At 40.0% G+C, this 27,647-nt stretch overlaps 1 protein-coding gene and 1 pseudogene across 1 annotated transcript in view; one reads left to right on the forward strand and one right to left on the reverse strand.

Annotated features, from left to right (window-relative positions):
• The window catches only part of LOC128870493 (muscle calcium channel subunit alpha-1-like), a 139,662-nt gene that overhangs the window by 63,259 nt on the left and 48,756 nt on the right, over positions 1-27,647 (reverse strand). The window contains exons 2-5 of the mRNA XM_054113170.1: positions 19,340-19,492; positions 19,092-19,273; positions 18,495-19,014; positions 18,218-18,443 (exon numbers count right to left, since the gene is read on the reverse strand). Coding sequence (XP_053969145.1) covers positions 18,218-18,443; positions 18,495-19,014; positions 19,092-19,273; positions 19,340-19,492 — 1,081 coding nt within the window. The remainder of the gene's footprint in view (positions 1-18,217; positions 18,444-18,494; positions 19,015-19,091; positions 19,274-19,339; positions 19,493-27,647) is intronic.
• On the forward strand, positions 8,608-8,788 carry LOC128870516 (U2 spliceosomal RNA; annotated as a pseudogene).

A 27,647-nucleotide genomic window follows, 5' to 3' on the forward strand; every position in this document is an offset into this window, starting at 1 on the left:
TGTAAATAATTAACTTAAAATTAAACTGAGTATCTAGAAATGCAGGGAAAAATTAGAAATCAACATAAACATGTCCCATAACTATTTTAAATTATACTACTTTACTAGCAAAAATAATTGTGCATTTCCCAAGCAGCGTTCGTATGTTTGTCATCGTTGTTATCTTCCGTTTGCTTGAAAACCAACACATAACTTAGAACTTTCTTTCCACGAAAGAAGAAAACGAATGAAGCAACTGTCAAAAATTGCTTTAAGATTGGAAATACGAATAAGAAGCACAAAGCGTGTCGCCAGTACAGGAGACAAATTCCCTTCTCTCTTCCGCGGCCGTCCTTCACCCCCGAACAAAATGTTTCCCTTCCAGAGGAGACATCGTGTAAATGGGCACCTAGTGTAAGATTGGTTGCATTCGGTTCAGTGGAAGCTATTATTATTGCGTCTAAAATGTAAGTATGCTTGTGTTATCGGTACAAAAATGAGTTTCGAACAAAGAGCTAATATTAAATTTTGTTTTAAAAGCGGTAAAATGTTCACCGAAACATTTGAATTGATGAAAAAGTTTATGGCGATGATTATCCATCTCGTGCCAGAGTTCACGAGTGGTTTGCACGCTTCAGAGATGGTGGTGACGACATAAATGCAGTGAATATAGGGTCCACCCAAAGTCAGTAATCACCGGAAACTCCATCGAAATTGATCATCAATTTTTCAAAAATGAACCGAAATCATTGTTGAAATTTATGGAATCGGAGTTGAATATCTCCAAAACATTGATTTATCGCATTTTAACTTATTGTTTCGGAGCTCATTTGTTTTTACGATTCCAAGGAAATTGTCCAAAAGGAGTTTGTGCCAATGGGTCAAACCGTCAATGCAATTTTATATTTTCCCGATTTGAAGCGTTTGGTGCATCGCATTCGTCGAATTCGCCCTGAATACCGTGAATGAGGAAGCTGGCGCTTATTGCATGATAATGCACCATCTCATCGTTCCACTCTTGTGACTGATTTCTGAACTAGAAATCGCAATTTAACCATCAATAACTCACCGTATTCGCCTGTTATGGCTCCCTGTGACTTCTATCAATTTGAAATATTGTATTTGGCCATGAAAGGAAACCATTTCGCGCCCGTAGAGGCCATCCAAAAGGCTTGCACCGACATGCTGAAGGATTTTCCGGTCAATGACTTGAAACACTCTTTCGAAAAGCGTTTAGATCGCGCAAAACAGTGTATCGAGGCCAGAGGGGACTATTTTGAAAAAATAAACTCGAAGTTATCAAAACAAAGCTGCTGTTGTTTCTATTTTAGCTCGGTCTTGTTTATTTTGGACTTCACCTTGTATGTATATAAATGTGATCTACATACATAAATGCGTATATTTTAATAAGTAGTTTAATAACGTAATTAAAAGTAGCGTTTATATTCTTAAGAAGATTTAAAAAAATAGTTATAAAAAAAATTGAATTCAAATAAAAAATAAAAAGTGAATATACGGATATGCCGGTACGAAATAATTTTTGTTCGAGATTGTGACTCTATGTTATTACTTACTCAATGTTGTAACTCTATCTTATTAATGACTCAATGGTGCAACTCAAAACACAATTTACATATTTGTATTCTGAGCTCCTAGCAAAACTATTTTTGTTAGTATACACATATGTATGTACTTATAACCGAACGCACAGGGCATTCACTTTATTCCTCCAAATGCCTATGCCGACCAAAGCTAATATTCTTATGGTGCTCACACTCATCAACGTAAATGTACGCATGTATAGCTGACACAATGGAACTGATCAGAGCCTCATGTAAATGAATTCTCACCACCGTGCAGTTTCGTAGATCGTTAACGTGGGATTTTGGACTGTTTTCATAGAATCGTGTCAGCTGATTGCTCTCTCACCACACAGTGTTGTCAAATAGTACATTTTGAGATCATTTACAAAATAAACTTGACCCACACTAATGATGACCACCAATTATCGATTCGTAGCCGTTCGCAGCATTTGGGCCTCTGTTACTCAACAACGTGGAAAATTTTGCGAAAGGACTTAGGTGTGAAGCCTTTCAAAATACAGCTGGTGCAAGAATTGAAGCCGAACGACCTACTGCAACGCAGAATTTTTGGTGAATGGGCTCTTGGAAAGTTGGCCGAAGATCCACTTTTTTATCGAAAAATTGTGTTCAGCGACAAAGCTCATTTTTGGATCGATCAATGGGCACGTAAATAAGTAGAATTGTCGATTTTGGAGTGAAGATCAGCCAGAAGAATTGCAAGAGCTACCAATGTGTCCAAAAAAGGTGGTGCAAGAATTGAAGCCGAACGACCTACTGCAACGCAGAATTTTTGGTGAATGGGCTCTTGGAAAGTTGGCCGAAGATCCACTTTTTTATCGAAAAATTGTGTTCAGCGACAAAGCTCATTTTTGGATCAATGGGCACGTCAATAAGTAGAATTGTCGATTTTGGAGTGAAGATCAGCCAGAAGAATTGCAAGAGCTACCAATGTATCCAAAAAAGGTCACAGTTTGGTACGGTTTATGGGCAGGAGGTATCATTGGACCGTACTTCTTCAAAGATGCTGCGAATCGTAACGTAACTGTGAATGGTGAGCGCTACCGTGAAATGATATCCAACTTCTCTTACCCAAACGCAAGAGCATTGATGCATGACATGTGGTTTCAGCAAGACGGTGCCACATGCCACACAGCACGCGTAACAATGGACTTGTTGAGAGGCGAGTTCGGCGATATAACGCCTTTAGATTATTTTTTTTTGGGCTATGTTAAAGCTCGTGTCTATTCAGACAAGCCTGCTTCAATTAACGCGTTGAAAGACAGCATTAAAGCAATTATATGTGAGATATCGGCCGAAACATTGGAAAGAGTATGCCAAAATTGGACTAAGCGCATGGACCATTTGAAGCACAGTCACGGTCAACATTTGCATGAAATAATCTTCAAACGTTAAATTATATGGACTGTACTATCGATTTAAATAAAAATTTGATGCATTTTTCTGAATTTTACGTGTGTACTTTCATTCATAAATAGGCGAATTTTGCTCAACAGTGACAGAAAAACACATACATATGTATGTATATTTAATATACATATGTAAATATGTTTTCTAAATGATCGACAGCCGCCGCAAATGCTGTGCGTGAAGTGCGCGCGAGAGCGTACAATACGATGCAGAAACCAGTAACACGTAGCTTATAGAAAATTCTGTCCCGGACAATTCGATGCTAGGGAACATTTCGAAGGCATTATTTTTTGTTGCTTGATATTTTGTTTGTTTGATAGTACGTAATTATGAAATTACTATATCTATTAATTTACATATGGATTACTCCAATTAATAAAAAATGCACAGAGACGTGTGTATTTAGCCACAACGTTAGAAACTTACTCTTGAAACAGGAGTGCGACTTATTTGGATGTTACAGTATATATATTCAGTGTTCGAATGAAGACCAAAGTGCCACTTATTGAATATTGAAGAAATCACAGGGACCAAATCCCAAAATTATTAAACGAAAATTTTTCAGTTAATATGCTTTTTTTATTTCTAAAATTGAGTACATACTTTTCCTCTTTAATATCTATTAAAGTTCACATATCGAATATAATGTACTACTTCATAGTAAAGGAATAAAAAGTTGTGCCTATGAATGTGCGTTCAATTCTTTAAGAATTTGTAGCGAATTGTAATGTTTTTGCTGCGGCAAGTGCACGCAGCCAGTAATGCGTGTGTGTGCCTTGTAACGAAGCATTTCTCTATAAAGGAATTAGTTAGCACATTAACACTAAACCTACCATGGACGGGTCAAATGACCCATTTTAAACTTCTTGTCAGAAGTTCTTAGAAATAACATTATTAAATCGTCGTTTGCCTTCACGACTTTTATTAAAAAATACATCGAATGTATTTTTCAAGATTTACTCTTCTCTTGCTAATTTTTTTAACGAGAAATATATGTGATCTTAATAATATATGTATATAATATTTTAAAGACGGGTCATTTGACCCACATTGGTATGAATAGGAATACATAAAATACCGGTAGGTTTAGTGTTAAGAATCAGATACCAGCGACGCAACTTGAGCGAGACTATGCTGATTTTTTTTTATGTACCATTCGCACAATATTATCGCCAGAGTTAACGACGTTGACACATACACTACACTACATACATACACTGCAAACATACATTATTATTGTTTGGAAACAATAATAATGATAAACAATACAAAAATGGGTCCCTTCATACAATAAACACATGTAAGCATATTTTTATCTCAAACCAAATTGTATTTAGAAATAGTATAAATAGATCTAAGCATTAAAATACAAATATATGCAGAGACTAAACAATACCAAACAGCTAAATATAAAAACATGTAAAAATATTTTTACCTCAAACCAAATTGTATTTAGAAATAGTATAAATAGATGTAAGCATTAAAATATAAAATTAATTCTGAAATAGACGAATTCAATAAAGGAGCTCTTGCTCAGAAAAAATATAGTTTTATTATTTTTTCCACACAGAGTCCTAACTCCAGCCGAAATCTGCACGATAATTTCACACTATTCACATACTCGTCCAAACACATATTTACACACTCGTCAAATCTGCAGTTTGTATGCGGTATGTGTTAATTGTTTTCGTATATCACTAAAACATTCTTAGTATTTTCGTAAACAAACCGACTACGTCAGCCCATCCGCTGGTTCTGTCCAATTTGCTGAGAGCCGGCTAACGGGCTGATATTGGCCACATTTTTAAAAATCTTTTCACGATGACCATTAACGTTCTCTGGATGTGAGACGAAAGCATTTGTCATATTCGTAGTTACCATATAAAATTAATTTAAGTATTAAAAAAACAGTAGTTTTTTCAAAGTTTTCATCACTTTTAAGCTAACTTTTGAATATTTGGCAGTGCTCGTTTCGGTTGTTTACATACGCGTTTGCTTGTTTTTATTATTGGAAATTATTGTTGATAGTGTGGGGGAATAAAACTCCACATATACTTTTATATTAAAATTAACACGCTTTATTTCCTATGAAAATTCAAGATTAAGGTAAAATATAAATCTTGTAAAAGAACTCTAATTTTTATATGTCTTGTAGTTGCAAGAACGCTTCTCGAATGATTTCTTTTCTTCGAATTCATAACGACGTAAAACTCTGCGCAGAGAACGTTAAATATAGAGAAGTCTCAATGACAGGAACGTATGGAATTTTCAGGGGTACTCGTTTTGCGCGCGTGATACACCACAGCCACATTTTTCACCAAAAGTTAACAGTAAGGGGCTGAATTATGTAAATTTAGCAGCAGTCGATAAGAATTTGTTGGTGATTAGAAGCAAAGAATGTTAGGTATGCCGCTTTTTAATATGACCTACATATGTATATATTTGAATTTTTCCAAATCGTCCAAAATTATATACATACATATGTATGTTATGTCTGTCTGTCTGGTGTCTGTAAAACTTTGTTGAATCCCTTCAGCTGAATCAAACTCCTCTATAGAAAACGCTTCATTACCAGGCGCACAGGAAGATGGCATATGCAAATGTAAATGTGTGAATTTATATACATTTGCGCATATGTATATGCTGTGTGTATGTATGCTCACCAGCCACAGCTCAAGATAAAACGGCAAAACTTCGCAAGAAATCCAGCGCACATTCATAGGCACAGCATTGTACATATACACATATTCACGTACATATATTGATGCATACATATGTACGAAGCCGCGGGCACTCGACTTGACAAAAATTCAAGATTTATCAAATATTGGCAAATAATTCTACGCGAAATATTCCAATATTGACTATTTTCGAATTGTCGAGAAAATTGGCATATGGGCGGCTCGTTTTATGAATGAAAGTACTTGCTCTTAGAACTATGAGCTCGAATTTATCAATGAATTTTTTTATGATGAGTTTTTGTTGCACAGTACAATAGTTGAAACTGTTCGGCGCCGCCGCGACTGTTCAGCGATATGGCAACTAGAATGGTGGCCGCTACGCCTGCGTCTATGACTGCATTTTGTTCTTGTAGACCAGTGATTCCCAAAGTGGTCTATATCGACCCCTGGGGGTCCATGACAATCTGCAAGGGGTCTGCGTCGGCGAAAAAAAAATTTGGGGGTCCATGAAATGAAAATGGGGGTCCACGATAGTGGATCTCAACACATACACTGATAGTACCTATTTACTTACATCATACTATCTTATAATATCAAAATATATGTGGCAACCACTTGTTATTTTGTCGGCGTTTAATTACTATCTCCGGCTCGGATCTCTAAATGCAACTCTTTCAAACAGCTGTTTATTAGTCTTACATTCCTTTTTCATTACTTTTTACTATTTTAACAATAAGACATCTCAAATAAAATTTCTTTCTATTCCTAGATTTTGGACTCTAAGGACGTGTTTTGCTACAATTGGTGACCCCGACAGGTAAACAACGAGCACATAACGTTAAAAATCGCAGCATTAATGTCGCTAAATGATAGCCATTTAGAGAACTTGACGAAGGTGATTTCATCGCTACTCCGGAAAGTGTCTAGGAGGGGAGTATTGTGGCCACTTGTTATTTTGTCGGCGTTTAATTACTATCTCCGGCTCGGATCTCTAAATGCAACTCTTTCAAACAGCTTACATTTCTTTTTCATTACTTTTTACTATTTTAACAATAAGACATACATATCAAATAAAATTTCTTTTTATTCCTGGATTTTGGACTCTAAGCACGTGTTTTGCTACATATAATATATATACATTAGTTATAAAAGTACCTATGAAGTAAAAAAATTATTACATATAATGTAATACGTTGGCAATATTATGATTAATCATTAAAATATTGCCAAGGTCAATTAATGGAAACGTCAAGTGTCAAACTTAGACGAGGACGGCACTACTCGGGCAATACTGAAACGACGAATGAACGAAGATGAGTTAGCGGGAAAGAACGACAGAAATTAAAGGTTGGAAGTAAGGCGCCAACTTGTTCAATTCGTCACTCTATAAATTCGTTTCCTGAATCTTGAAAAGGAAATTGCTAAGAAAATATTTTGAAAAATATAAACGGATAGTATATGACACAAATTATAGTGAGTCAGTGTTATTTTGTTTGAGAGTGCTGGAGAAAAGTAACTACATTATTGAAGTGAAAACTTCTTTAGAATCGTTGGGAGTGATTTGAGAAAAAGTGAAACGAAAAAGCGACCATCTTGGCTACGAATATTACATATAAACGTAGCGACGAACTAAATAACTTTTAGGCCAGCGCCGACAGTATGGCGCGATAGCCGAGCGGCTAGCAATGTGAGCTTCCGATCCAAAATTCTTGGTTCGAATCACCAGAAAAACAATTTTTTTTTGAAATTTGCATTGTAGGACATTTCTGATTATTTATTGAAAACAGTTTTTTGGCTTTTCTATTTTTGGTTTAGATACTGAAAGTCAGTTTAAGTGAATCGGTATAAATATTTCGTACATTAATTTTTGTGAGCGTGTAATTCTCAAAAGGTTTATTAGAAAATGTATTGACTAGGTAGTTTGTTGGTTGTGTATGGTTATCGCTTCTCGGCCTTATGGCTAAGATCAAAGTGTAGTCGCCAATCATTTTATGAGAAGCGGCAGCTACACCAGGTTTGCCGAGTGGCGTTTTGTCCACCGCGCCCGGCTCCACGTGCTCCCATTAAACGGGGCACGAAGATGGGGTGAGGGGGACAAGCGCTGCCGTAGATGTAATCACGCCCTGGAATCCTTGCCGCACGTGCTGTGCCACTGCACACCTCACTCGGCAGCGAGACAACTGCGCCATGACGCTATTGTAGCAAGAGTGGCAAAAGCTGTCAAACTGCCTGGCACCATGACCATCAACCAGACAGTTGCGGGAGTCTCTGGCGGGAATCTCTCAGCACTAAGGCCGGACATTGTCATCAGGAACTAGACCACGAGGTCCGTCACCATAGTGGACATAACCGTGCCATTCGAGAACCGACGGGAGAGTTTCGCAGAGGCGCGGGACGAGAAGATAAGGAAGTATACCCCGCTGGCTGTTGCGCTGCATTCACGAGGCTACAATGTGGAGGTAGAGGCGATCCTCGTTGGTGCCCTGGGCACCTGGGACCCATGCAACGAGCCGGTGCTGAGACGCATGCGTGTTAACAAACGCTACGCGTCTATGATGCGCCGTCTAGTTGTATCTGACACCATCCACTGGTCACGGGACGTATACGTGGAGCACGTCTCTGGGGTGAGACAATATTCTGCTCCTCCTGGGGAGCGCCCTGGCTAGGGTGTGCCCCTGGCGGACGGACTTCAAACCCTCCTGACCCTACGTGAATGCGATTGTAAGGATGGGCTATGGCCTCCGGTACCCCTTCTGGGTGAACGGGGGCAATAACGAGATTAATTCTTTCATATGAAACTCCTGCAAAGAAAAAAGTCAACCTTAGCTAAGAAGCAGCATAATATTTTATTTATATCTAGCGAACCGCCACTCTCGAAAAGAGTGCGGGAATTTTTTATGTATCACCCCGGGGGGGAAAAATGTCCCCACGGGGAAAACGGTCTTGAAGCCCACTTTATCTGTTCTTATCAGCTTAACATCTGATAGATCCTCCATCGGAGGACAACAAATGTTAAACTGATTTTTGGAAATGGGCGGAGTGTTTTAGGGGCTTGCTCCACCTCTGCCACGGGTTGGCCCGGTATTGCAGTACGGCCGGGATTTCGGCCCAAATCATTGAATAAATACAAGAAGAAATATACTAATACATTTAGCTTTGGTGGGAAGAGACATACATTTTTATATGAATACAAGTAGACGAAAATGGAAGAAATTTGTAAGTCTGTTTCTTCGGTCCGTTTGGGTATTTTTTTTGACAACATCGAAACCAAAGCATTTGTATCATATTTAATCTATCATAAGCCACTCCTATTATTTGTTGAAATTGAAAACATTGAGGATGAATAATAATAAAATGAAGAAAATAAAATATGAACTTTATAGCAATATTATAATGAACCTATAATTATCCCGCTCCTAATGCTGCTTTCGTCTTATTCTCTCTCAGTTTGTTTTACGGAAGGTTTCACTTCTATCGCGTCTAACCGTTAGACTGGTATTTTTTTTTTTTATTAAATTTTAGTTTTGACTCGTAGTTAGCAAAGATAGATAAATTACGTCAATCATGACTTTAGTTATTAGTAGTTTAATATTCAATCATGCTAAATTACACAAGTAGGTACTCCTCAATACTTTCTTTTTAAAAGTTTTAGCAATCGGTATTATAATTACAGTGCAATCTCTGAAATCCGAGCTAATTGTTGCAAGAAGATGTTCGAATTATGGAATGTTTTCGGAAAAATCAAAAAATATTTTTAATATACAGCTGCTGGATTTTCTGTCTTATTTAAATAATTTAATTTTGCCCACAGATGACTGATGCCTTATCCGAATCTAAATAGAAATGTAGACAGTACAGTGTTGATTATTTGAAATTTGGCTTCATTCGATCATTGCCGGGCAAACAATTGCCTATGTGCCTTTTATGCAACAAAGTTTTGAGCAATGACGCTATGAAACCATCTAAACTGCAAGATCATCTGAGAAGACGCCACCCTGATAAAACTGAGAAAGATTTGGAATACTTTCAAACATACAAAGAAATGATGATGGTTTGCGGGCGTCTTACAATATCTCGTTACTTATAGCAAAACCCGGAAAACCGCATACTATCGGAGAGAAGTTAATTTTGCCAGCCGTTGAAGAGGTTTTAAAAACTGTTTTACACAAACCTGAATCTGATATCATTAAAAAAAATTCCCTTAAGCAACAATACTTTTGAAAGACGTATTGATGAAATGTGTACTGATATTGAAAGCTTCTTATGTAATTATTTGCAAACGACCCACTTCTCCCTACTACTGGACGAGTCAACTTTACCTGATAATGCAGCATTTTTTTTTTTTTTTATTGACAATTGTATTTATAGTTAACTATAAAATACAAAAGGCTTATAGCTATGGCTACTGTGGCCTTAAGCTAATATACTGGATGTGTATATATGTGTATGTAGGGTGTTAGCAAAATTTCATTTAAGATATTACAATATTTTAAATAGCTTATAAGCTTAATAAGTTTCTCTGTAGAATTGTTTAAAAGTAGATCAGTAGGTTTTGTGTTGTTTAGTGATTTTCTGTGGTTTGTAAAATGTGTACAGTCGTCTAGGATGTATTTGATGTTTGGAGCTGAGGTATTGCAGTATTTGCAGATGTTTAGGTCTTTTTTTATTAAATATTCGTGTGTTAGTCGTGTGTGCCCAAGTCGTAGTCTAATTATTTTTGTTATTTCCCTTCTAGTTATGTTAGTATTATGTGTGTTCATTGATTGCTTGCTTCTTTGGGTTAACAAATTTGTACCAGCTTGTTGTTTGTTCGAATGTGGAGTATTGTTTATTTGTGAATATTTTTGTTATATGTTTTTTAATATCTGTGTGTAGGAGGTTCAGAGACATAGTTAGGGGGCGGTTTTGTGCTTCTTTTGCTGCTAAATCTGCTAGTTTGTTGCCCTTGATTTTCGCGTGTCCTGGTATCCATATGAGTTCGATTTTATTTTAAATTTAAGTAAGCAGTTTCTTATGTAGTCTGTATAATAATTATTATTGTTTATATTTTTTATCATTTCTAATGAGGCACATGATTTCATGTATGCGAACCATGGCTTCTGTAACGGATTTAAGCGACAAAGAGAAAGGCATCATTAGCCGTGGAGATTTAAGATTAACCCTTACAAAATTGACGCCAAATGTTGATAATTTATTATTAAAGCATCAGATTCATCCTTCTCACTAAAAATATTGACTTATTGCTTATGTTATTTTATTTATAGTTTATTTTCTGTTACGTATATTTTACATAAAAAATATTACATACAAAAACTTATTTTGAGTAGTTTTAATTTAAATTCCATTAATATTCAATTAATAAAAGTATAAATTAACATGTGTTTTTACTTTAAGTTTTTAACACTAAACTTCACTACAGTTAGAAATTTACAGGAAACCCAACACGGAAAAACATGGCACGGGGTCTACGACACAAAAAAGTTTGGGGAACTCTGTTGTAGACGCTAGGCATAGAATTTTAGCTTTGAACGACATACGCATTTTGAGGAATAAAGTGAGTGCCCTGTGTGTGCGGTTGTATGTAGGTACATGCATATGTGTATATTAATAAGCATTGATTTGCTTGAATTCAATTCACATATTTATATTTGCATATGCCATCTTCCTGTGTGCCTGGTAATGAAGCGTTTTGTATACAGAATTTATTGATTTGATCAATTCATATATATATAGATAGGTATAGTTAGGGATCAAGTGTGCATATACGCACATGTACACACGTCGATGCATATGCAGAAGAAGTTGTTTTAGCATTTGCAGGAATTCGATCATTCGAATATTTACACCCTAATTATTGCATGAAATATGATAAGGCGATGCTCGTGAGGTAGGTCATGTTGCTTCAGTGCACACATATGTATGCGTGCAACACTATATTAATAAAGATGCAATTGAACTTAGTTGTCCCATATATGCAAATACGTTTCTTTGAAGTTTTCCTTTATTTATTTTAAAGTTTTATACTATCTAGAAAATGCATCCATATGTATATTATTATTCCCTGTAATAAAATGTAAATTGAAAAAAATTTGGTTTGCCAAAGGAACAAATACATATGTAAATGCATATTCAAATGTAAATACATATGACGATATACCAAAGCACTTGTATGCTATGAATTAATTTCGACTCAAAAAATTACTAAACATTTTCATCAAATTTGATTAGTTTTAAATTTACTAAAACGCACATACCAAAATGTGAGAGGTTGTTTTATAATGTATTTTTTTTAATTAAATCAAAATATTAAAGTTACTTTGATTTGAAATGTTGGCGCATATAATAAATATTCAATAGTTTTTTCTTCATCACCTTTGTTTGAAAATACAAATTGAATAAATTTTCGTTTATCAAGGGAACATAAAAATGCACAAGCAAATACTTTGCAAAATGCCGTCTGCTATTCGTCAATTTGATTTCCTACAGAAGCCAAAAACTGTGCAGGGCCAATATGCTAAAGGAGAAATCGCTGTAAACATCTCTGTTAAAAGTTTCACCACACCCCGGCGGCGGTTAGACTTCATTTTTGACAATTCACACTATTCGTAGCTCGTGAGAATTCTCTATATATAACGTTCTCTGCTCTGCGTTAAATTAAGTTGAATACTGAATAAAAATGAATAATGAAATCAGTGTGGCCACACTGATAGGTATAGGTGTGTTCCCGTACGACACTCTCACCTGTGTTCCCACAGAACTCCCCATAAATGAAAGCCTTATCTGGGGACCCATAAGGTTGAGTTTAATGCTCATGATTAACCCGTGGAGCGGGTTTCCACCTAGTGTAGTACGGGTAGGCTCGTTGAGGTGCAAGGCTGCAAACTCGCTGGTCTGGCTAGATGGGCTGGTTTGAGCCGTTCGATGTTTACGTTTATTTCTCTGCCATTGACTTCTATGGTGAAAACCCGTTCATCCAATCTCTTGAGTACGGTTGCTCGAGAGGTCGTTTGTTTGCATCGACTCTCAAAAATACGTGTGTGCACGCGGACAACTCTTTAAAATAGAACGTTTTCTGTCGACCGTGGTGTGTTGTAGGAGCTAGCCTGATTCTTCTCATATGTGCGCGGAAATCTTCGAGGAAAGACTGGGAATCCACTGGTGGGTCTCCGTCTGAAAAAAACCCACCTGGCACTCGGAGGGTTGTTCCGTAGAGGTACTCCGCGGGTGAATCTTGAAGGTCTTCTTTATAGCAGGTCCTTAGGCCTAAAAGTACCGATGGTAGAACCTGAGTCCACTGTGGAATCTGGTGGCACATGATTGACGCCTTAAGAGTGCGGTGCCATCTTTCTACCAACCCGTTTGCTGCAGGGCGGTATGCCGTGGTACGAATGCGTTTGCCACCCACTAAACGAGATAGGGCCGTAAAGAGCGCATATTCAAATTGTGTGTCCTGATCAGTGGTGAGCAGCTTGGGGCATCCGTATCGAGCAATCCAGCTACCGTAGAATGTATTGGCAACTGGGTTTGACATGCTGTCTCTAATGGGTACTGCTTCGGGCCATTTTGTGAATCGATCGACCATAGTCATGCAGTATCTGTACCCCTGAGATTCCGGCAAAGGTCCAACCAAATCCAGATGGACGTGGTCGAGTCTCTCGTCTGGGCTATGGAATTCGGCAGGAGTCGGCTGTACGTGGCGACCTACTTTAGAGCGCTGGCATGGAACACACTCGCGAGCCCACTGAGTTACATCCTTATTCATGCATGGTCACATATACCATTGAGCTATGATTTTGAATTTTCATGATGAGTCAGCCGGTACTGTAACTCTTCGTCCGAGGCCTGGGCGTGCGATAGTTCATCGTAGTCGATCTCTGCTGATGTGCATAGTCTCCACGCGAGAAAACGTGTCTGCTTCATTGTTGTTTGAACCGGAAATGTACTCGAAGTTCGTGGTGAATTGGCTTATGGATCCCAGCTGTCTGATTTGGCGCGGAGATGATTTGTCTGATTGCTGTCGGAAGGGGGCTGAGGGGTTTTTGATCCGTTCTCACAACGAACTCGCGGCCTTTGACCCAATGGCGAAAATTTTTGATGGCCTCGTACACAGCCGTCAACTTCCTATCATACGTGCTGTAGTCAATCTGCGCGGGTGATAACTTCTTAGAGAAAAATCCAAGCGGCTGCCAAATATTATTGTTATTTTTCTCTAATACCGCCCCTAAAGCGGTGCTATATGCGTCGCAAGTGATACGAAGTTCAGCGGATCGTGAAGGGTGTGCCAGTAAAGTCGCGGTTGCGAGTTGTTCCTTGATATATGCGAACGCTTTGTCTGCCTCTGCTGTCCATGGTACTGGCCTCCGATCATTCTTCTTTGAATCTTTCAGAAATTCGTTGAGAGGCGCCTGTGTCGTAGCGGCATTTCTAATGTGTCGCCTGTAGAAGTTTATTGCTCCAATGAATCTCCTTAGTTAATACTCGTTTTAGGCTTGGAAAAGTCGCGTAGTGCCTGGACTCGGATAGAAAGTGGTGCTGACCCGAGCACTGTTACCCGATAACCCAAAAAATCTACTTCAGCTGCTCCCAAAACACACTTTCCTGCATTAATGCAAAGGCCGTATTTGGTGAGCCGTTGAAATACTAATCGGACGTGTTGTACGTGTTGCTGTTCATCACTCGATGCTACGAGCAAGTCGTCGATGTAAGCATAGACGAAGTCGAGTCCAGTGAGCGCTTCGTTAATGAAACGTTGAAACGATTGTGCTGCGTTGCGTAGTCCGAAAGGCATACTAACGAATTCGAACAAACCAAACGGGGTTATTACAGCGGTTTTTGCTATATCTTCCTCTGCCACCGGGATATGATGGAATGCCCGCCGAAGGTCTATGGTGGAGAATATGACTTTCCCTGCTAAAATTGTTGAATAGTCATTGCGGAGCTCTATCGGGTACCGGTCGGTAATGGTTTTCTCATTAAGCCTACGGTAGTCGCCGCTTGGTCTCCAGTCCCCGTTCTTCTTTTTAGCCATGTGCAGTGGGCTGGCCCAAGGGCTGTTTGACGGTCTGGCATGTCCCAACTCGACCATTAGCTCAAGTTCCCTCTTGGCCACTTTGAGGCGCTCCGGGCATAACTGTCGGACGCAATGTACGCACGGTGGCCCAGTGGTTGGTATAAAGTGTTTGACGGAATGCTTGGATGCCGTGAGGTTGGAGGGATTACCCAGCAATTCCGGAAAAGCCTTGAGGATAGCTGTAAATTTGTTGGTTTGAGGAAAAGCTGTGATGGCCGTGACCGGAGCCGTAGCGTACGATCCTATGCTGTGCGAGTCTGAGTTGGGGTCTATTTAGTGACCGCGCTTGAGGTCCACTATTAGCCCGAGAGCGTGAATGAGATATGCACCTATGATCGGATAAGGCACCTTAGCGATGCGGAAAATCCAACGGATCGGTCGCTGAAAGCCGATGTTGAGCACGATGACCTTCTCACCATACGTTTCTATTTTGCCGCCGTGTCTACTGGGGGCGATTGGCGTTTCCCTGAAAAGCACAAGGCTGCGTGCACTTTTTGGCACGTTCGCCGAATCTCCGATGATAACACTAGTCTACAAGGAAAAGTATCCGAAATAATTTAAACTAATATCTGCTTCTCTGTCCATGCAAAATTCGGATTGATAACTAAAATTAATTTGCTAGTTTGAGTTTTCGAGATATCCTAACCTAAAAGTGCAAAAAACCCCATTTTTGCCCATATTTGAGGTTATGTAGCCTTGCAGATGTTTTCTTTCACCAAAATTAAAGGATGGCATCTTTAAATACAATCCTTCTTTTTTCAAATGGCGTTTTGTTTGTTCAAATATCATTTTTTTTCGCAGAGATATCGCATTTTGAAATTTTCATGTTTCGAAATTTTCCTACACCTGAAAATCGATTAAGATAACATAGACATGATATATTCGATTACTAATTTTCTTGAATTGAGTCTTATTTTTCTTAAAATTTTGTCTCACACCATAAGTGTGCTGACTCACCACACCCCTACACTATCTAACCTTTGGGTACCGAGTCACACACAGCCCTAACCCCTAGAAACCACCCCTATCATGCCGCAAGCAGGCTTACCCACAAACCCCAAATTTACATACTATTAATCCATATATTTCAGGCCCTCAAACCCAAGAAAATTAGTAATCGACTATATCATGTCTATGTTATCTTAATCGATTTTCAGGTGTAGGAAAATTTCGAAACATGAAAATTTCAAAATGCGATATCTCTGCGAAAAAAAATGATATTTGAGCAAACAAAACGCCATTGGAAAAAAGAAGGATTGTATTTAAAGATGCCATCCTTTAATTTTGGTGAAAGAAAACATCTGCAAGGCTACATAACCTCAAATATGGGCAAAAATGGGGTTTTTTGCACTTTTAGGTTAGGATATCTCGAAAACTCAAACTAATAGAGCAATTCTGAGGCCAGATTTGGATTCAGCGCATCATAAACCTTCGGAAATATATAGTCTGGTTTCTGGGTCTGAATGTTGGTTAAATTTTGTCGGCCTGTGTAATAGCACGTGGATGTTGAGGTATTGTCGGTGGTTCTGCGAGATACGTTTGTCGAGTTGTTGAAGTGTTTCTGGCTGTCTTCGCCCACTGTTGATCTGTTAAGTTTCTGTGCTAGTTTCTCGACCTGCTTAGCTAGCTCGTCCAGTTGCTTCAGTATACCACTGCTGGCGACAATCTCTCGGGCGATTGGCATTACGCAGTGGTTTTCGGAGTCACGCTGAATTCCCATAAGCCTGTTTGCTGTCTGTGCGAGTTTAGCATTGTCCTGTTCACCAGTGGCGGTGAGTGCTAATTGAATCTGTAGAGGAAGTCGATCCAGCCACATCGAGCGGACGAATGATGGGTCCAGATTGTTTCCTCCTAGCCGATTAATTTCTGCCAAAAGTTCAGTAGGGCGTCGTTCCCGCAACTCAATTCCAGACAGCAGCATTTTGAACCGGCGCTCCTGCGGAATTTCAAAATGGTTGACCAGAGCCTCCTTTAACGCAGTATACTTATCTGATAAGGGTGGGTTCGCAACGATGTTCTCCACAATCATAAGCGCGTCTTGGTCAAGGCGGGCGACTACTGCACAGTATTTCGTTGCATCCGCTGTGATCTTCCTGAGCTGGAACTGCACCTCGGTTGCTGCAAACCATAATTGGACTTGTTGGCTCCAAAACGGTGGCAGCTCCAATCGTTCGAACCGGGCGATGTGTGCGGCCAAGGGTGTTTGTAGCTGGGAGGTATTAATTGCTTCGAAAAATTCTTCGTTGGACGCTCCGCTGTGTACGACGGGGTCAGTATCGCCATATTGGTAAATTGTAGGGGTCACCAATTATGTGGGGGAATAAAACTCCGCATATACTTTTATATTAAAATTAACACGCCTTATTTCCTATGAAAATTCAAGATTAAGATAAAATAATTATAAAACTTGTAAAAGAACTATAATTTTTATATGGCTTGTAGTTGCAAGAACGCTTCTCGAATGATCTCTTTTCTTCGAATTCATAACGACGTTAAACTCTGCGTTAAATTAAGTTGAATAGTGAATAAAAATGAATAATGAAATCAGTGTGGCCACACTGATAGGTATAGGTGTGTTCCCGTACGACACTCTCACCTGTGTTCCCACAATAGTGTAGATTTTTGTGGTAGCCTCAACTGTTTCTATTTGCTTTTGTATACTAATTGCGGAATACAATTAGGCGATCGATAGGACTCTGACATGAAGCGATCATTTGCTTCTCAATACAAATGGCGTTATTTTCTGTCCCTCTGACGTTAAAAGTTATAGCTCTCAATGTTTGTGAGTTTATTTGATTTCAAAAATTAACAGTCAGTCCAAACTAAACCTTATTAGAATGTGCGCGGTATATAAAGTTCGGTACGTGTGTTAAGTGGTTGATCGTTGCACGTATAATGAAAATATTTGTAATGCATGTATGTTTAGATATATTTTTTGGATTGTTGCGAAATATAAGTGGAAGAGACTAAGAATAGCAGGATCAGAGTAATTTACTATAAAATTTAAATATTGGAATATAAGGATAACTCTAATAGATGTTAATCTACACATAATATGTGTAACTTACTTTGTGACTTTAAAAACTCTTAAAAGACGAACGCAACGTAAAAATATTTGTAATATATGTATGTTCATATATATTTTTTGGATGGTTGCTCCTTACTTCTTACTAGTATTTTATATGTTTTGAAAATACTTAAAATACTTTTTCAAACTCTCATTTTTTAAAATATGGGTACTCTATACATAATCCTTTTAAAATACTTTTCACTAATAACCATTTACGGCCGAAACCGGGAAATGCAAATATTCTAATTGTTAAGGGAAAGAACGAGGAGGTAAGTGAAAAAGTACGAAATATAAGTGGAAGAGACTAAGAATAGCAGGATTTGAGTAATTTACTATAAAATTCAAATATTGGAATAAAGGGATAACTCTAATAGATGATAATCTACACATAATATATGTAACTTACTTTGTGACTTTAAAAACTCTTAAAAGACGAACGCAACGTAATACCGATACTCCCAGTGGGGGCATTATTTCCGTTTTAGTCAGTATAGTTTCCGTTATGCTACCAATTACAACAAAGCAGTCGAATCGGTTAAACAGCGACACAAAATATCCTTGAAAACCCAAACTATACATTTTGAGCATCATTTCGCAGGTAAATAATCCAATGAAGAAGATATTCGTATAATCTGAATAAAACTATATGTTACTTGAAGGAAAAATAATGTAAAAACAAATACCTTGAAATTTGTCAAGCCAAGGTGGCTGCTGATAATGTTCCGTAGCAAGGACACCAGTATTTAAAAACACCAATATTATAATTAGCCAATAAAAAGCTTGTGATTTTACAGCCTTACGACAGGACCGCCTCATTCGCCGATTTAAACGATCCAAGTCTTTTTTCTTTCTGCGCCACCACGATTCTGATATTTGAACTTCCTGACCCTCCTCTTCCAATTGATCAGTTGAATTTATCTCATTGAGTTGTTTTCCTTTACCATCTTGCATTAAACTACCATCTCCATCTGGTTCAATATCTTCAGCTTGAGTAATCCAATCAAGATACCCTCGTACGTCTTCCTCGATTTGTTGTTTCTCTCTAAGCTTTTGAAAGTCACCGCGATTTTTGGCTTTCGTTCGCTCTTTTGAGAATTCACCGGAGAGCACACCAAGAATTAAGTTCATTACAAAAAAGGCACCTAGTATAACCATTGAAACAAAGTATATCCATTGCCATGTGCTCCCCATGGCATCTTGAATCTATTAAATTGCAAGCGTAAGAAAATTTTTCAGTTATTATAATACTTAAAAAAATTTAAATATCAAGGATGACTTACATTGTATAATACATCTGTCCAACCTTCCAATGTTACGCATTGGAACACAGTCAACATAGCCAAGCCGAAATTGTCGAAATTTGTTATTCCATTATTGGGGCCGTCCCATTTTTCGTGACAAACATAACCGTCCTCACATTGGAATCCAGTTCCACAGGGATGCGTTTCCTTCATATATTCACCTACGGTCATCGAAAGAAGGCAAAAGCGGTTTAAGACTAATTTTATGTATTTTTAATCAAACAAACCAGTATCCGGACGAAGACATGTTTTATGCAATTTTCCCGAAAACAGTTCTAATCCGATAATTGCATAAATAATGATAACAAACAATACCAACAATGCAATATGTAAAAGTGGTATCATTGCTCGAAGGATCGAATTCAATACAACCTGTAAACCTATAATTAGCAAAATGTATATTAAGTACTTTTAAGATTAAACTCTAATATAAATGTTAAATGCGTATTAACTACGACGGCGTCACAACTAGAAATGATCTTTGCTGATGGATTAGGCTGAAGTAACTACAGATATATCAACCAAGGAATCTAAGCTGTTAAAATTTCTGCCATATCTCAATAATTTCTTATATCATTCTATTTATTATACTGTGGCCTACCATGGCTATAAATAATGTTATTCTACTCGACCCGAAGAGAAATAGAGTTTTTTTATGTTCGTGTAAGTAAATAACACCTTGACCAAAAATTTCCCGGAATATATTCAGAAAAATCAAAATAGAAGTTTATTCCAGAACAGAATGCACGACATCTTCATTTTTATTAATTTAATTTTATTGTAATTCGCGTAACGTGGCATCACTAACGCTTATAAAACTTACTTTTTAAATTGTTCTACGCGGAAACATTGTTTTTGTTAGTTCTGCCATTACATATCTTTCGTGTAAAAATATTTTTTTCATTTGAACAAACACATTCCCGCAATCAAGTTAAGTTTTGTAAAGGGTAAATTAGTGAGTCCGGTTTGCTCCATGTAGAACCGGTCCAGACTGTCGGCATTTTACACTGGCGAGTTTTAGTGCTTACCAGCCAAACCGCCGATCCCATGTTAGTATCCACAGTCCAATTGTGGGTGGCAATAATTTCAAATGATTCAGAAAGTAGAAACACAAGTATGTCAGTGTTTTGTTCCATTACAGTCTGCCATAGCAGGTTCTGAGCTGCTTAACAATGGCTTGCGTTAAGTTGAAGAACTGTCATGTTTTTCTTAGGCGCACCGCCTCTTGATAGCGCGGGCACTTTATGCTGCCAGCTGCATGTGCTCCGATACACAGCGCACATTTTTCATAATTTTTGTAGCTTGCTGCCTGGTGGCCTTCTTTTCCACATCGTCTGCAAAGTGTGCTTCGATCAGGTTCTTTACACGCAGTAGCTACATGTCCGTATGTCCAACATCTGTAACACCGACTCGATGATGTAACTTCTTCTACTCGACATCTGACCCATCCTACTTTGAGATGCTCTAGCTCTAGCATCTTTTTGGCATCATCTACATGGGCTGAATACGACATTGGGTATCCGGCACAACGAGAAAATCAGCTATATGGAATTGTGGAATGAATAGGTTACGAATGACAAATATAAACACTACACGGGGCTATGTACGAGCCCGTTTTTTAAGCTGTTTGTTTACAGCTAGCTTAACCCTTGCTGAAGCTATACACGCACTGGAAGAACTCGCACATGACATTAAAGATTATAGCCCGGTTATTGTAGCTGGGGACTTAAACGCTTGGGTAGTGAACTGGGGATGCTCCCGAGCCACCCCTAGAGAAAAAGCCCTTTTAGAAGCGTTCGCTATGCTTAACATAGCGCTTATGAATTCTGGGAATCAGCAAACATTTCGAAGAGCAGGGAAAGGGTCAATAATCGACCTGACATTTGTTAGCTCTAGCCTCGTGAGTAGCACGAGATGGTCCCTTAGGCAGTATTACACTGGAAGTGATCACTTCGCAATACTTTGCGTTAAGGGCAAACATGATGGGCCGAAGTCTTCTAACTCGTACGAAAAATCTCTGCAGCACGCGAAGAATGCGATAGAGCAAGGCGAACATACCAGCGTTCGAGAGGTGCGACCAGCTTTGAAAGGAACAGACTCCTCTTCAAGCAAAAAAGGAAAACACTAAAAAATGCAATTAAGAGCAGCAAACGCCCGTGCTTTCAAAAACTATGCGAGGATGCTGACAGCAATCCATGGCAATTTGCATACCAGCTTGTGATGAAAAAAACAAAAGCCTTCAAACCGCTGCCCACGACGTGTCCGGTTATACTGCGCTGACCACGTTGCGTCGCAGTCAACGTTGCCAGCTGTATGGAAGACGATGAAAACCGATGCTTGACCAACACTGACGAAATTTCGCACATTTGCAAACAAATTAAAGGCAATAAGGCACCCGGGCCCGATGCGATCCCGAATGAAGCTCTTAAGTTGGCAATCCAAAAGCACCCAGAAATCTTTGTGGATGTTTACACCTCCTGCTTGGAAGAATGCACATTCCCGAAAGAGTGGAAACTGCAAAGGCTAGTGCTAATACCAAAAGGGTCTAAGCCGGCGAAAGATCCCTCAAGCTACCGTCCACTATGCTTACTGGGCACGGCAGGCAAAATATTAGAGAGGTTAATTGTGAAACGCCTGGAATCTGCAATCGATAGTGCCGGAGGGTTATCGCCGCACCAATGTGGCTTCCGAAAAATCGCTATACCACAGATGCTGTTATAGCGGTTAAGCGCATCGCTCACAAAGCGATCGAAGGTTATCGCTGGCTCTACGGAGATAAAGAGTATTGCCTAGTCGCAACGTTAGATGTAAGAAATGCATTTAATACAGCGAACTGGATCAGAATCCCAAATGCGCTTCCGAGTCCCAGTTTACATTCGGAAAATGATTGCAAGCTACTTCACTAACAGAGTGCTGCAATATAAAACCAACAAAGGAATGAAAAGGTGCAGAGTAACCGGAGGAAGCCCACAGGGGTCAGTGCATGGCCCACTTCTCTGGAATATATAGTACGATTGAGTCTTGCGTCGTCTTTTTTTTCATGTTTTTGTTTTTTTGTTTTAAGTCAAATCCATTTAGTGAGGAGGTCCAAGTATAGCAGCAAATTCTTTATCCCGATGTCTGAGATCTCATTAATTTGCTGCAGGCAAGGCTTACCACAGGAACGGAATCGTGCCCTTGCTAGCCCTGGACATTCAAATGCAGGGTTTGATTGAAAAGTAATGAGCCTTATTTTTTTTAAGCAGTTTTATTTAACCTTTTGGCTTATACAACTAATATTCTTCAAAATAGGACCGTTGAGCGTCAATACACGGCTGGTAGTGGTCCTTCCATTGCAGGAAACATTTTTTAAACTCATCCGCCGGAATCGCGTTCAATTCGACTGTCACAGTTTTTTTGGATCGCCTCGATGGAGTCGAAACGCCTCCCCTTCAGCTTTCTTTTCAGGCGCGGGAACAAGAAGAAGTCCGGAGGGGACCGGTCTAGGCTGTAGCGAGTGTGGGGAAGCACTGGAACCCCCGTCTTGGCCAATGCAGAGGTGCAGACGAAGGCGGTGTGCGCCGGCGCTTTGTCGTGATAAAGGATCCAACTGTTGACGAGGTCGCGCCGAACCTAGGCGTCGCGGTTTTTCAGTCGAAGGAGCATATGCCGCGTTTACAGTGCTTCCTGGAGGTACAAACTCCTTGTGGACGATGACTCGAGAGTCGAAAAAGATGATCGAGTAACGTTGCTCCAACGATGGCTGCATTTTCGCCACTGCAAAATCCCAACACACTTTTAAAACAGCTTTCACGCGCGGAGCGATGTTGACTGCACCGCTGTTGCCAGCGAACTGGGACCGGTTTCCAGTGGAAGGGGAAGATCCAACGATCATTTTCCCCCATTAGCCGATTCGGTTGATCACTTGGCAGACGCTCCGCGCGGGAAGGCTCATTACTTTTCAATCAAACCCTGTAAGTAGTGGAAAAGACTTTCCTTCGCACCTTCCGCTTGACAGCTCCTGCAGATAGGATTGAAGGGTAGATTGAATCTAGCTGCATGATCCCCTACTTTCCAATGGCCTGTAGGGGTTGCAGTGATGCGTGAGATGTTTGGCCGGGAGCATCCTAACAGATCATTCGTCCTTTAGATTTTGCATGCCGGCCATGTGTTTTTTGTTGTAATACATGTAGTTAGTTGCTTCCATCTTCTTTCTGCTAAATCATGATAGTGTGAAGCAATGGATGCTTTTAATGTGTTGAGTGGGGTGGAGACTGCAACCGCCTGCGCTATTTCTAGTGTCGAGCCTTTTCTTGCTAGCTCATCCGCTATCTCATTACCCAGTATGTTCCTGTGACCGGGAACCCATATCAAAGCGGCTTCAAGCCAATGACTAAGCAATTCCAGCTCAGTCAGGAAGACGAATTGACTAGGATAGGTTGAGCGGCTCCGAATGGAAGCCAGCTCCTACACCACAGTTAATCTTAGAACCGTCGGTATAGATTTCGACATTGCAATCGTAGTCGTTGCTAAATTCCTTAACCAGACTGAAGCGATTTGCAACTAAGCGGTCGAAATCACAAAAGATTGACTGCGCATTAGTGGTTTAAGCCTTGCATACCATAAAACAGAGGCAGTTCTCATCAGTAGCAGGAAAATAGTTGAAACACCAAATCTCAGAGTAGGTCACCACGCACTGGAGTCTAAGCTGTACATCAAATATCTTGGGGTAATGATTGACCACAGGTTGAGCTTTAAACAGCACCTAACATACGCCAGCGATAAAGCAGCGAAGGCTGTAACTGCATTGACACGTATTATGATGAATACGAGAGGACCGAGACAGGCTACTAGGATGTATATTAGCTTAGCAGTGTGGTATTGTCCATCTTGCTATATACGGTACCCGCCTGTATCGAAGCAACAAGCTGCAGCACATACATGAAAGGCATTAAATCGGTATACCGGTGCCTTCATGGGCCCTCAGGGTGTGCTGCGCATTCCGCAGAGTATCCGAGGATGCTGTATTAGTCCTCGTGGGTATGCTACCAGTTAAGCTGACTACACTCGAATTCGCCGAAATAAAAAAACATCGAGCGGATCCACCACAGCTGACTAACCGATGGACTGAACGGGAGCGAAGCATCCGTACTTGGAAATAGGAATAGAGGAACTCCATGAACGGACTATGGACTATGGAATCGATATTCATTCCGAGTATCACCAGATGGATAAATCGAAAGCATGGACAGATAAATTTCTCCCTGACCTAAGTACTTTGTGGGCATGGATGCTTTAAGGCTTATATGCATAGATTTAAGCAAGAAAATTACCCGTACTGCACCTTTTTCGACAGTCTATTTCAAGATGCAGAGCATGTTTTCTTTGTCTTCCCTTGTTTTGAGCTGGAAAGAGAAGATTTGAGTGACAGGGTTGGAAAGCTTATAATGGTTAGTAACCTAGTAGATATCATGCTTGACTCAGAAGAACATTGGTCCGCTGTCAGTAACATGGCAAGAATAGTAATTACCAAACTGCGCCGCGCTGAACAACAGCGCAGATTTTTACGTAGAGGCGATAGGCCATACTCCTTCCCGTGGAGTAATACTTGGCGGTATTAGGAATTACCAAACTGCGCCACGCTAAATAGCTGCGCAGATTTCATGAAGAAGCAATTGGCCGCTCCACCTCCTGTGAGGTATTACCTTACGATCGTCCCGCGGGAAGGAAACGGAGCTGGGGTGGGTTTTTGCCACCTCCAAAAAACAAAAAACATGGACTGTGTACCTCCAGAAATGGTGAATGTGCTTCGTATCGCCGACTTCTTTAGATTTCTCACCAGTGCCTGCTGAGTAATCGCCTCAAACAACTCCTCCTCCGCATTCAGGTCAGTGATCAGACATTGGATTGTGATTATATGCTTTTTCAGATCCACCGATGCTACACCATCCAGCGCTTTTTCAATAGCCATTTGGTAACTTCTGGCCTTTACATCCTTACTCCTTTTATATTCTATAAGGAGGCCCCCTTTTTGTGTAAGTCGCATTGTCTTAACTTTTTCGTAAAGGTCCCTCAGTTCTCTGCTGTGCTTTACAGCACGCAACATATCCGTATATGATGTACCGTGCGCCTTTTTCTCGATAATAATGGCGTCCAAAATTGGCCTGATGGTGCCCTTTTTCTTTTTCAGCGTTTTCTTTTCCTTCTATATCTTTTTCCACTCTTCCCTCCGCATTGGGTTGAGTTGTGATTTGTGGTCGAGACAAATCACTGGAGACTTTATTGCAATCTGGGCTGCAGCTCTTGGGCTTTCTTTAGCTCGGCTTTTGTTCGCCAACTGAGGAGTATTTTTCCCTGCTGTGGAAGCGATTTGCTGTTAAGAGGTAGACAATATTCTTATGCAGCATTCCATGGAGTCCATTTCAATGAGAACGTCTGTGTATGCTCTTTTGATAACACTGCACCTTCTATGTCTTACGTCACCGTGGAATCTACGGCGTGATTCAACGTATTGGATAGGTGCATCAATAATGAAGCTCCTCCTGAAAGCCTCAATAGCTTCTTCTGTTAGCATGCTGGTAGTGCTGTTTACATCGTTTTTGTTGCTGTCCCATTGGCCCCAACTTACAACCGCTATCTCAGCGCGTGTACGCTGTTACAGTAAGTCTCTTGGTAAAAGGGAGGTCACGCGAGGATTGACACTGACTCTTATGGGGTCCAGTGCTACGAGCCATACTTCAAACAGGAATCAATGAAGAGTAATCCAACCCAACCTACGTGAACATTTAAGACTACGTATGCGCTTTGAGTACTTTGTGAGTACTAGACTTAAACGGGGCGGAAGAGGCTAAGAATCCTTCTGAAAGCCATTTTTGCAAGATTTTACTGCGTATACTCAGGTGTCAGAAGCTCATAGTTCTTTTCGCATTAAGCGATTAGTACAACCGCTTCTTACATGGAGAACAGACGCTGACCAGATAGCTGCTCAATCTAAGGCTGATGGTTTCTGTTTTTTTTTTACCATGCCCGTGCATGTTTTAGGTAAGTAGGTTGCTAGCCTCCATACTCTAGCTTGGGGATAGTTGAACTATGCGCACCTCCAAGTAGGAGTTTGTCTGTTTTGATCCGCGAGTGGTATTTTATTTCCCATTTACCCTGCAGGATGCCGAGGTTCCCCGATCCGCCGCCTGGGAACGCTTCCGATGGGAGACAGACAACTCCACCTCAAAGTAACTGCTCACGTGCTAAATAATATAACCTATGCTAATAGTTTTGCATGAATGCGCGAAAGATACTTTTGCTGTATCAAGGACCACATCGACTCATTGAAGTGCAACCAGAACATAAGTAACCGTTCAAAAATCACAAAATTTTCGCCGTTTTTGGACGAAAACCACCTTCATCGAGTAGAAAGATGAATCTCCAACTCCAACATGGATATGGAAGTCAAACATCCGATCATTCTACACAAACGACACAAGATCATTGCCCTTATACTGACCTCTGAGCATCAACAGCATTTACATCCAGGAGTGTAGGCACTTTTCTTCATAATCCGACGGCATAATTGGATATTACGCTCGAGGAAAAAATTACGAACGCTTGTTACAATGCTTACGCCAGCGGATATCTTATGCTGAAGGATTGATGACGAACCTTCTTAAAATTCGAATACAGCGAGCCTTTCCTTTATCGGGCAGAAACGCTCATGCATATGCCGATTTGTATGTCTCACCACTTCACCCATCCATTCAGAGCTGGTAACACATTTGTCGACAGATTGGTTTCCATCAGCGCTCCGTCGCTTCATATCACGAAGGGGTTTATGCACACAGCTGTTCAATGACAATGGGCGCACGTTTCTTGGTGCTTCACGCGCTCTAAACGAAATGCACCATTCGTTACTATCGCAGGTTCGCAACGAAAGAATTGCTTTTTGGCAGGAGAATGTTTCTATACCTCCCCAAGCAGCCCACAGGGGCGGTATATGGGAATAGGCTGTTCGATCTGTCCAACTCCAGTCCAAGTTACCACGCTTTTTACGCAGATTGAAGTTGCGGTTAACTCACGATCACTTGGCGGCCGCTTACTTTGGTACCTGAGGGCAGCTTGTAAGAAATCAGCGAGAATAAGCTTGATTACACGTCCCCGTAATTGTTTCTTGACACCATATAGGTGAATTCGGTGGCTGTTGGAAGGTTTTTTCGATTCGTTCTTGGTTAAAAATTCAAGGATAATGATGGCAGTGTGCGGCGGTGCGTTATCATGATTCAAAATTAACGAGTTGTTTTTCCACAAAGCCTTTCTTTTTAATAGTTCCTTTTTACTGTCTGACCTTCTGGTAAAAATGTATGGTGTCTTAACAACCGAAAGGAAGTAATGGAAAAATCGAAGACGGTTATAATGACCATACCGAAATTAGAGTTCCAAAAATGTTTTGAGAGCTGGATCAAACGCTGGCATAAGTGCGTTGCAGTTGATCGGGAGTACTTTTAATCCGATAACATCTCATTTGAGGAATAAACTTTTATGATGAAATAAATAAATAAATAATTG

This window comes from Anastrepha ludens, chromosome X, assembly GCF_028408465.1.
Source record: "Anastrepha ludens isolate Willacy chromosome X, idAnaLude1.1, whole genome shotgun sequence".
NCBI lineage: Eukaryota > Metazoa > Arthropoda > Insecta > Diptera > Tephritidae > Anastrepha > Anastrepha ludens.